The sequence below is a fragment of the Equus przewalskii genome, chromosome 2, assembly GCF_037783145.1.
Source record: "Equus przewalskii isolate Varuska chromosome 2, EquPr2, whole genome shotgun sequence".
In the NCBI taxonomy this organism is placed as follows: Eukaryota; Metazoa; Chordata; class Mammalia; order Perissodactyla; family Equidae; genus Equus; species Equus przewalskii.
In genome coordinates, this window is record NC_091832.1 from 48,247,112 (window position 1) to 48,257,792 (window position 10,681).

At 58.7% G+C, this 10,681-nt stretch overlaps 2 protein-coding genes across 4 annotated transcripts; one reads left to right on the top strand and one right to left on the bottom strand.

Moving 5' to 3' along the window:
- Positions 1–55: 55 nt before the first annotated feature.
- On the bottom strand, positions 56–7,248 carry TMEM88B (transmembrane protein 88B). 2 transcript variants are annotated; one of them, XM_070611188.1, is made up of 4 exons: positions 7,111–7,248; positions 4,576–4,952; positions 2,990–3,942; positions 56–1,823 (listed from the first exon to the last, which is right to left on the bottom strand). In XM_070611188.1, exons 3-4 carry the CDS (start codon positions 3,263–3,265, stop codon positions 1,563–1,565), a joined length of 537 nt encoding a protein of 178 aa, XP_070467289.1. In that variant the 5' UTR covers positions 3,266–3,942; positions 4,576–4,952; positions 7,111–7,248; the 3' UTR covers positions 56–1,562. The 2 variants fall into 2 exon arrangements, with proteins under 2 accessions (XP_070467289.1, XP_070467290.1); XM_070611189.1 differs by lacking the exon at positions 7,111–7,248 and having other exon boundaries at positions 4,576–5,102.
- On the top strand, positions 6,277–8,943 carry ANKRD65 (ankyrin repeat domain 65). 2 transcript variants are annotated; one of them, XM_070611185.1, is made up of 4 exons: positions 6,286–6,410; positions 6,608–6,813; positions 7,118–7,652; positions 8,221–8,943. In XM_070611185.1, exons 2-4 carry the CDS (start codon positions 6,608–6,610, stop codon positions 8,653–8,655), a joined length of 1,176 nt encoding a protein of 391 aa, XP_070467286.1. In that variant the 5' UTR covers positions 6,286–6,410; the 3' UTR covers positions 8,656–8,943. The 2 variants fall into 2 exon arrangements, with proteins under 2 accessions (XP_070467285.1, XP_070467286.1); XM_070611184.1 differs by having other exon boundaries at positions 6,277–6,813.
- The last annotated feature ends 1,738 nt before the right edge of the window (positions 8,944–10,681 follow it).

Here is a 10,681-nt window from a genome sequence, read left to right on the forward strand (position 1 = left end):
TGGACGTAGGCTGCCAAAGCGGAGCGCAGGGAACTTAACCACTGTGCCACAGGGCTGGCTCCAACATATGGACATTTTTAATACACTGCTGGGATTACAAGGAAGTAAATATCTCCAAGGTCCCCCCAAAATTAAGCATTAAAAATAAATAAATAAGTAAAAAATTGAAGAATAGTGAGCAGACACCCAGGATGATGAGGGAAACATGGGAAAGCAGAGAATTCCTGAATTCCCTGGACACGGGGATAGAGAGCCATACTGGCCACACTGCAGTCCAGGAAACAAGCATGGGCCCTTTGCGCAGGCACTTACGACACCAGGACCCCTTCCTCACACAGGAGGGCCCCTGCAGGGATGCACCCTCAGAACGTTCACAGGTAACAGGTGACAATTAAAAAGGAGCAAACGTTCAAAGAAACCATATGTGATTAGTGAGAATCACCAGAAACAACACAAAACAGACTTAGACCCCCAAAGACTAAGGAACTGGAATTGTTAGGTATAGAATATAAAATAACTATATTTTCAAATATATTGAAATGTTCAAGAAATTGAAGCTGGAATCCAAAAAATGAGCATGCACCAAGAGAGCATCAAAAATGATCAGACTTAAATAAGAAGCAAGTATAACTTTTAGATATGATAATAATTACGTTAAATGGAAGAGTTAATCAGCAGATTAGACACAGCCAATGATTTGGTGAACTGGAAAAGGGAGATGAAGAAATGGCCCAGAACCCAGCACAGAGACACAGGAGATGGGAAGCACAAGAGAGAGACGAACTGATGCGGGAGGTAGAGAAAACAGCTAAAGCTTTCATTTCATAGGAGTCCCCAAGAGAGAACAAGTAGAATGAATGAGACGGAATTGAAGAGATAATGGCTGAGAACTCTCCAGATGTGATGAGAGACATGAGTCCGAGGAAACAGAGAACACAGGGTATACCAAGCGGGTAAATAAGAACACACACACAGCTACAAACATGCTTAAAACCACAGAACTCGAGAGACAGAGACGATCTTGAAATTACCCGGAGAGAACAGACGGCGCCCTTACTCCGGCGCCTATCTGAATGCTAACCCCGTCACAAGCTGAGCCCTGACCGGTCGCAGGATGAACTCTAACCTGCTCTCAGGCTGAGCCCTGACCGGTCGCAGGATGAACTCTAACCTGCTCTCAGGCTGAGCCCTGACCGGTCGCAGGATGAACTCTAACCTGCTCTCAGGCTGGGAGCAGAAGCCAGGAAGGCCGGCTTTCTCTGAGCCCGGCCACGCGCCCTGCTCTGACAGCCATCTCCCCGTCCCCCGGGCTCCGCAGCCTCCCCGCAGCGCGGGTACTGGGGGTGGGGAAGGGCCGACGCCGCGCGGGGGAGTCCGGTGCCATCTCGCGGCTGCTCGGAGCACTGCGCATCGAGCCGCGCCGCAGGCACGCGATTTCTGGGCCGGGATCCCGACACAGACCCCGAGCTCGCCAGCCTGGGGTCATCTTATGGGGGTCACAGGGGAGCTAGGGCCTCCCAGGATCCAGAGGTCTCGGGGTCCTTTGGAGAGGCCTCTAGGGGTCACATCCAGGCGCAGAGCTGCTCCTCCCCGTCGGTGGGGCGTCCTGCCCGCCCCCCGTTGCCGGACCCTGGGTGGTGGCTGGGTCCGGGGCTCCAAGGAGGGGGCGGCAGCAGCAGGCGGAGGCGCCGGGCCAGGCGGGCGCGGACGGCCGAGGCGAGCACGAGCAGCGGAGGCAGCGAGAGGAAGCCCAGCACGATGAGCGCCGCCGAGCCGCGGTCCGAGAGCAGCGCGCGGCACGCGGGGCGGGGTGCCGGGTGGACCTGGGGACCGGGCGCGGTCAGGCGGGGCGGGGCCGGGCCGAGGTGTGTGTGAGCGTGGGGTGGGGGGGCGGGGGCGGGGCAGGTGGACCTGGGGGCGGAGCCTCAATTCCGGGGCGGAGCCTGTTAGCTGGTGGACCGGGGCGGGGCCTGGGAGAAGGTGGACCCGGGTCTCAACTATGGGGCGGGGTGTATAATAGGAAGCAGGTGGGCAGGGAGAGGCCTCGGGGCGGGGCCAAGGATGGGGCCTATGAGCAAGTGGAGTGGGGGTGGGGCCTCAATTGCGGGGCGGGGCCTGGTGGACCCGGGCCAGGCCGGTGGTCAGGCAGGGCTTGGCCCGGCCTGAGGGCTGAGAGTGTGAGGTGTCTGAGGCTGGCTGTGGGCCAGTTTCTGAGTAGAGAACAGGAGATGGGGGACGCAGGTAGTAAATGACACTAGTAGGGAGTCCCTTGAAGGGAAGCTCAGAGAATTGCCTCCTGCCCCCCCCCCACACCCCCGTTTCCCGACCCCTGCTTTCGTCCCTACTCTGCTCTCCCATGCCCTTCCCTATGCTGGCATCTGACCTCGAGCCCCTGCCCATGGCTGTCACTAGCTGGTGCCACCTTCTCTTCTGCCGCCCTGTGTTCAGTCCCTCTCCCCTGCCTTATGCCTACAGAAAGGGACAAGGGGTCCTGTCTGCCTACATCCTCCCTGCCCCAGACCAAGCCGTAGCCCATTCCACAGGGGGAAACCCAGCCCAAGGCAGCAGGAGTCTGCAAGGGGCTGTCTGGGGCGGGGGGGGGGGGGGGGAGGTGAGGGGTGGGAAAGGGCTGTGGACTGGTGAGGTTTGACAATATCTTCATCTTCTCTTCCTAGTACACCCCTCCTCTCCCTACCCAACCCAGCCGTCCAGGCCCTGGTGGTCCCTGGTACAAGGCTGGGAGGCCTCAGGGGAGGGAGGAGCTGTCCCCTCGGGTGACAAACAAAAGCCCTTCTTTTGCTGCGGCCATGTGGGGGGGCTTGGCAGAAGGGCTCTCCAGGGAGGGCACACGTGTCTCTGGGGACAAAGGGGCCATGCTGGAAGGGGGAAGCTTCACTTTCAGCCCCAGGACCCTGAACTTCTACAGGACCCCCACTCCCCAGAAACCCCAGCTAGTCCCCCACCTCCACCCATGGAGGGCTCAGCTCACCCTTGAGTGGCACAGGAATCCCAGGTAGACGACAGCCACTGCCGGGAGCAGCACCAGCAAGAACACGGTCGTGGGCAGCAGCAGGTGGAACAGCAGCCCGGCCAGCACCCGGCCACACAGCAGCAGGGGCCTGAGGCTGCAGATGGCCAGGCCTGCCCACCTTGGGCACATCAGGGCTGAGGCCTGGTGGTCAGGAAGCCTTTGGGGCAGCATGGGTGTCGTGTCTGAAGCACCCCCTCCCTCATCCTCCTCTGCCTCCCTCTCCTGCTTACTCATGTTCTCCTGGCCAGAGGGCCTGGTAGGCTCACAGTGGTGGTTAGATGGCAGGCCTGAAGCCCCCAAGGGTCAACCCTAGGTCCCCAGGTCAGACCCCCTACGCAGACCCCAGCAACCGGATAGTAGACCTAGTTGGAGGGCAGGACCCTGGCCCAGGTAGGTCCAGTCCCGACCATCAGTCTCCAGAGCCACACTCCTGCTTCAGTTTCCCCCACTGCCAGGCTGGACCTCTGTGCCAGGCGACTACAGCTCCCACCCTGGCCAGCCTCTCCAGCCAGTTCCTGAGTGCCCTGGTCAGGGCCTGCACAGCTGTCCATATGGCCCGGCATTAGAGCCCTCCTCTCTCCTGGTCCCGCCCTCTTCCCGCTTCTAGATCCCACACGCGACAACTTCATTTCATAGGTCTGGACTCTGACAACTGCCCCATCACTAGCTGCCACGTAGAGGTCACCACCCACTCCACTTCCCAGCCCTGGCCCCTGCTGGTCCCCTCGTTTCCAGCCCTGCCCCCTCTCAGCCTCAGGAAAAAAGGCAAGATACTGGCTGCCTACACTGTAGGGGTGAAAGGGCACATGGGCATGCATGTGAAACACTTGATGCAGGACCCAGCACACAGTAGGCACTCAATAACAGCAGGTACGATTCCTGGCATCCTTTGTTTCAGAATCCAATCCAGCCTGAAAACAGTGGGAAGATGTATTGTGTTATTTCAAGTCAGGGGAAGCATTCCCAGCCCCTCTAAAAACCCCAACTAATTTCCCCAAATATTTCTAAAATCCTCCTAACAACTAGGGTTTTCCTGCATGACATACGGCATTTCAAACACCACTTACGTAACCAGCTGACGCTTACACTGAGTTGGTTATCTGCAAGCTGAACGAAGGAGGCCGTGCGGCAGGCAGCCAATGGGAACCAGTTCCCACCCTTCGCTTCGCCCTCCCAACCTTCTCCTGATATCCTCCTAGCCTCTCAAGCTCGCTACCTCCCTTCACACACGTTGGAAGGGGAAGATGACAGCAATCATGCACAGGCCCTGTCAGGACAATGGCTGAGGCTCCCCTGCGGTGCGTGCCAAGCCCTGCTGCCCTGCGCACACACAATTTAACTGTCTTCACTGGCACACGCAGGCCAACATCTTACAGTAGCTGTTTACTTATTCAGATAGTGAATTTGGAGTAGAAAATGTTGCAAATGATAATGTTTGGATAGACACAGTTCAGATGGAGAGGATCCCTACTGTATCTCCTTTCTAAGCCCACCCTGTCCTCAGATCCCTCATTCATTCATTTGCTCATTCGACAAACACTCACTGAGCTCCCACTGTGTGCCAGGCACATCTCTAGACCCCTTGGGTTCAGTGGTGAGTCAGGCCAGCAGAGGCCACTGCCCTGTAGGGGATGGCTCTCGCGGGCGCGCTGCCAGCCTGGCACGAATCCACAGAGGCCACATGAGCAAGCTGCCATGCCTTAGGCTATGGAAGAACATGGGAAGACAGGCCACACAGCTGGCTCTCACTGCCTCCTGCCTTCCAGGAGGCTGTCATGAGGCTCCCATGGCTCTGACGAGGTGTGGGACGTTCCACCACGCCCCCAGGGTGCAGCCGTAGCACAGAAGTGGCTCCTCAGCAACAGGTTGCCACGCCCCGCGGGGCCACCTGTCATCTGGTTCTGTTCATCTCAGTGCCATCCTGTGGAACAAGAGATGCAGGGAGCTGACATCTCTGCTCATCTTGCTTTTGCTGGCTACTTAAGCAGTAAACAGAATCCACCCAGAGCACATTGCTTCTTTAGCCATTGAATCTGCCAGCCTGTGTGATGTGCCTTGTGGAGCTTTCATTCTAGAAGAGGGAGGCAGACATTTAAAATAAAATAGACAGGTACTTTCGCGGAGTGGTAAGTGCTAAGAAGAAATAAAATGGTCTCGGACAAGGTTGCTTCAGCTTGGGAGTCAGGCTCGAGCATCTCTCTGGGGAGGTGACATCTGAACAGAGTGACTGAGGCTCATGGGGGAGGGTCCATGTGGTGTGAGGGTGGGATGGAGACCCTCAGCCCCTTGCCTGGAGACCCACCCTTGGGGCCTGGCACCTGGAAGGGCTGCTCTCTTAGGGAGGTGGAGGAGGGGCCAAGGCTCTGCTGCCTCTCTCTGGGGGGAGCGGGCAGGGCAAGGCCCTCAGGATACCTCATCCCCGGGAACCTGCGGGGCTGGAGGAGGGCTGGGGTGGGAGTGACCACCCCAAAACTGTGCTGCCTCCTGGTGGACAGTCACAAGAGGCAACTGCAGTGGGGAGACTGCAGGAGCTGGCCGCACCTCCTTCTTCATCTTGTCTCTGGACAGGTGGCCTTACCCAGGGATTGGGGGATGGGAAGGCGTCCTCAAGGCCAGTCCCCCACAGGCTCACCCTGCCCCGGGGTCCCAGAATCAAGGAGGCCCATACTGGAGACTTTGCTCAGGCCCCTCTGGCGGCATCACTTTTCCACCTCCAGATGCAGTTTCTCTCGTAAAAACCCTCCCTTTGCAGTTGAACATTTCTGCTGCCCCGGGGTCCGCCCCTTCACAGCCTCTGCCGACTTGCCTCAACCTACTCTCGAGGGATTTCCTATGCCCCCTCCGATGCAGGTCACCTGCCTGGTGTCCGTGGTGAATACTCTGTCCTCCTGCACCATCTGCGTGGAAGGGAAGGGACCCACCTCACCATGCCCACCTCCCCAGCCTGGAATCAGGAGAGAGGCCAGGCTCCAGCTCCTGGGTGGTCTTAGCCATCAGGGACAGGAGTAGGGGTGAGGGGCAGGACTGAGGGAGGGACACCTCAGGAGTCACGTGGGTGTCTGCCCAGGGGCAAGTTGTGGCACATCAAAGACTGTGCTCCTTGGAGGAGCTGCCGTTCATGGGCATGTTCCTGCCTGCCTGGCCTTTGTCTCTGGGCGGGAGGCCAAGCCAGGTCCCCGGCAGTTGGCATGGGAGGAGGAGTGCTGGGGCAGGGGCTGCTGGCAGGCAGTGCCTCCCCTTAAGTTAAACAGGGTGGGGAAGTGGCCCGCAGCCTGGCCCAGGTGGCAGCTCTGCCTCCCCACCCCCCACACTGCTGCAGCTCCAGCCTTCAGAAGGAGTGTCATGAGAGGGCCACTGGGCTGTGGCTGAGCCAAGACCGGTATGGAGAGGACCCCCAGCCAGAGGACAGAGCCTCTGGGCAGACTCCTTCTGGGGGTAACTGGAGTCAAGCCCCTCAGAAGGCTAAGTGGTGGCCTGGTCCCCTGGGAGATGAGGAGTCCATATTGGCCTGGGGACACATGGGCCAGGGCTGGCCAGAGGCCTCCAGCATCCATGCAGGATTCCTATTCTTCCAAGATGGACCCTGGGAGCTCTGAGCTGGGGGAGCAGGACCTGACAGAGGAACTGCGGTGGATGGAGCTGGGCTTGGAGGAGGCCCTGGGAGCTGAGACAGAGGGGCCCAGTGTCCTACAGGCCGGGGGGCGCCTGCTGCAGGCCGTGTGGAGGGGTCCTGTGGGCCTGGCCACGCAGCTGCTGCAGCAAGGGGCCAGTGTGGAGGAGAGGTGAGCCCCAGGGCAGGACATGGTCTCTTCACCAGGGAGGGAGGAGGTGGGGCGGCGGGGGGGGGGGGGGGGGGGGGGGAGTCTCCTCATGGGGAAAGGTAGCAGCTCCCTTCCCTAGGCCAGGGTCCTTTCACTGGGCGAGTGGGCAGAACTGTGGTCCGTGGGGAGGGGTGGAGACGGTTCCTTCATGGGCAAAGGTAGCAGATCCCTTTCCCAGGCCCGGGCCTCCTTACTGGAGGGAGGGGAGCTTCACTGGGCGGGGCAGGCCTCGGCCGTCCCCACTCTGCCCTCGCTCACCTCGCAGGGACCAAGCCGGCAGGACCCCACTCCACCTGGCCGTGCTGCGTGGCCACGTGCCCCTGGTGCGTCTCCTGCTGCAGCGCGGGGCCCCGGTGGGAGCCGCGGACCGCGAGGGGCGCACGCCGCTGCACGAGGCTGCCTGGCACGGTCACTCGCTGGTGGCCGAGCTGCTGCTGCGGCGCGGGGCCCCGGCGGCCGCGCGCTCCAGGGCAGGCCTCACGCCGCTGCACTGGGCCGCCGCGCTGGGCCGCACGCTGCTGGCCCGGCGCCTGCTGAGCGCGCCGGGCCCGGACCCCGCGGCGGTAGACGCGCGCGGCTGGACGGCGGCGCAGTGGGCGGCTGCGGGCGGCCGGCTGCCGGTGCTCGAGCTGCTGGCGGCGAGCGGCGACACGGGCCTGGACGGCGCCCTGAACGTGGCGGCCGCGGCCGGGCGCGCGGCGGCGCTGCGCCTCCTCCTGGCGCGTGGGGCGCTGGTGGACGCCCGGGACGGCGCGGGGGCCACGGCGCTCGGCATCGCGGCTGGCCTGGGCCACCGGCAGGTAAGTCCTAACCCAGTCCCCGTCCCAACCCAGCCCCCGAAGCGACGGGGCTGCACCACCCTACCCCACCCAGTTGCGGGGAGGTCGCAAACGGGGTGGACCCCTCGGGTAGGTGGGGCTGGAGGCGCCTGCACTCTCCGCCCAAGGCCACAGGGTGGGAGGGTGGCCAGGAGGGGCCGGCGGCTACTTTGCTCTCGCTAACCCGCTCATGGAAGGGGGACGCGGGGAGGCCCTGGGGACGAGGGGGATGGGATGGGACATGACACATGACATGCTTGGCCTGTTATTTGGACTTTATTCTAGTGGCCGTAGCAACAAATATTTATTGAGCACCAGGCCTGTGCTTGAGTCCAGCCAGCACCCAGGCAGCACGGAGGGGCACAGGGGCTGCAAAGTCTTGGATTTCATCTGAAGATGGTTAGGGGGACAAGTGGAAGTCTCCAAATAGAGCCCCTCTAGGGTGCCTTACGCACAGGCTCATGTCAAGGCCAGATGAGGCCTGGGGCAGACAGACCCCACTGGCCTGGGCCAGGGCTGGCCCTTGCCCTCTTCTTCCCTCCTCTTCCAGGACATGGAGGTGCTGCTTGACCACGGAGCAGACCCAAGCCTCAAGGACAGGCATGGTCGCTCTGCGCTCCACAGGGCTGCCACCAGTGGACACCTGCCTGCCGTCCAGCTGCTAGCAGCCTGGGGAGCAGAGGTGGATGCTCGGGACTCATTAGGCCTCACACCCCTGCACCACGCTGCTCGTGGAGGCCATGTGGAGGTCGCCAGCCACCTCCTGGACTGGGGTGCGAAGGTCAATGCTGCTGGTTGGCTCCACAAGACCCCTCTGCACCTTGCCATGGAGCGTGGCCATGGCCCTACTACAGAGCTTTTGCTGAGCCGAGGAGCCAACCCCACCCTGAGGACACAGTGGGGTGAGGTGGCCCAGGACCTGGTGTCTGAGGGGGGCCTGCCCCAGGCGCTGCCTACCCTTTGCAGAGAGCAGGTGGAGTGCTAGGGGCACAGAGGGGCCCCAGGGGCCCTGAGGGTCTCAGTGTGGGGTTGAGCCCACATGGCCAGAGCAGGAAAGATAGCTCCTGGCTCCCACAGCCTTCTGAGTATGTCAGGCTCCTCTCTTCTGAGCTGAGGCTGCCTGCCTGGGCAGAGAGGAGAATGGCTGAGAGGTTCCTGGAGGAGAAGGAGGCAGTGGCTCGAGCCCTAACGGGCCTGTGGCCCTGGTACTACCCCACTGACTCCTGCGGGCCCATCACCCCCACAGCTCCAGGCTTCTCCACACTCTTTGGTGGAGAGACTGAGTTGTAGTGATAGATTTGACCAAAACCTGATGGTCTCCCCTTTGTCCACCATGGGGGTGTCACTCTCAGCTGCTTGCTCTGTACGTGGGAGCGTTCTGTGTTTCCTTAGATCCAGTATTTGTCTATTGGCATCCATTAATTACAGGGTCAAACTAACGGCCACCGTTGTTTACATCTCCGCTGTGATCCAGAGCCCACACTCTGAACTGCCACCTTCTCTCTCACACCTCCAGCTGACGTCCCCCCCGCCCCGGCCCCAAATCACACAGGGCCAGGTACCAGACCCCTGGGGACAGCCTCTATGCACCAAGGCCCACTGGGATTATCCAACAAGCCAATCCTAAGCTGTTTCCTGCCCTGCCTTGCCTTTCCTGTGGGAACCCTGGGAAAGGCTCTGGCCTGAGCTTCCTCGATCCTGCTTCCGCCTCCTGACACTGCTGCTTCCCCTGTGGCCCTGCAGGGCATGGCATGAAATGTGAGTAATAAGAATCTTCTTTCAATGGCATCACTCAGCCATCTCCATAAATTAAAAATTGAAACAGAGGGACCGTTGTCTCTGACTGCCCACCTCCGTATCCTCGGAGAAAATCATTGCCATTATTTGATTTTTCTGAAAGAACAGCTTTACAGGACAGATTTCATCTTTCAAAAGTGAGAGTTCTAAGAACATACAATGGAGAAAGGAAAGTCTCTTCAATAAATGATGTTGGGAAAACTGGACAGGCACATGCAAAAGAATGAGAGTAGACCATCATCTTTCACCACACACAAAAATTAACTCAAAATGGATAAAAGACTTGAAGGTAAGACGTGAAACCATAAAACTCCTAGAAGAAAATATAGGCAGTACACTTTTTTTTTTAAATTGGCACCTGAGCTAACATCTGTTGCCAATCTTTTTTTTTCTTTTTCTCCCCAAAGCCCCCTAGTACATAATTGTATATTTTAGTTGCAGGTCCTTCTAGTTGTGCTATGTGGGATGCTGCCTTAGCATGGCCTGATAAGCAGTGCTAGGTCCACGCCCAGGATCCGAACTGGCAAAATCCTGGGCCGCTGAAGCGGAGCGTGCAAACTTAACCACTGGCAATACACTCTTTGACATTGGTCTTAGAAGGATCTTTTTGAATACCCTGTCTACTCGGACAACGGAAACAAAAGAAAAAATAAACACGTGGGACTTCATCAGACTAAAGAGCTTTTGCAAGGCAAAGGAAACCAGGATCAAAATAAAAAGCTAGGGGCTGGCCCCGTGGCCGAGTGGTTAAGTCCGCATGCTCTGCTTCGGCAGCCCAGGGTTTCACTGGTTCGGATCCTGGGCGCGGATATGGCACTGCTCGTTGGGTCACCTTGAGGCGGCATCTCACATGCCACAACTAGAAGGACGCACAACTAAAATATACAACTATGTACTGGGGAGATTTGGGGAGAAAAAGCAGGAAGAAAAAAAAGATTGGCAACAGTTGTTAGCTCAGGTGCCAATTTAAAAAAAAAAAATGAAAAGACAACCCACCAACTGGGAGAAAATATTTACAAATCATGTATCTGACAAGGAGTTAATCTCCAAAATATATAAAGAACTCACACAACTGAACAACAATAAAACAACCAACCTGATCAAAAAATTAGCGAAGGATATGAACATTTTTCCAAAGAAGATTTACAGGTGGCAATAGGCACATGAAAACATGTTCAACATCACTAATCATCAGGGAAATGCAAATCAAAACT

What these genes read in the sequence shown, in the direction of transcription:
- ANKRD65 (XM_070611184.1), top strand. Translation starts at nt 6,413, where the DNA reads ATGGAGAGGACCCCCAGCCAGAGGACAGAGCCTCTGGGCAGACTCCTT. An exon ending in GGGGCCAGTGTGGAGGAGAG is followed by an intron (nt 6,814 to 7,117) that starts GTGAGCCCCAGG and finishes CTCACCTCGCAG; the next exon opens with GGACCAAGCCGGCAGGACCC. An exon ending in CTGGCCTGGGCCACCGGCAG is followed by an intron (nt 7,653 to 8,220) that starts GTAAGTCCTAAC and finishes CTCCTCTTCCAG; the next exon opens with GACATGGAGGTGCTGCTTGA.
- TMEM88B (XM_070611188.1), bottom strand. Translation starts at nt 3,265, where the DNA reads ATGAGTAAGCAGGAGAGGGAGGCAGAGGAGGATGAGGGAGGGGGTGCT. An exon ending in GATTCCTGTGCCACTCAAGG is followed by an intron (nt 1,824 to 2,989) that starts GTGAGCTGAGCC and finishes CCCGGTCCCCAG; the next exon opens with GTCCACCCGGCACCCCGCCC.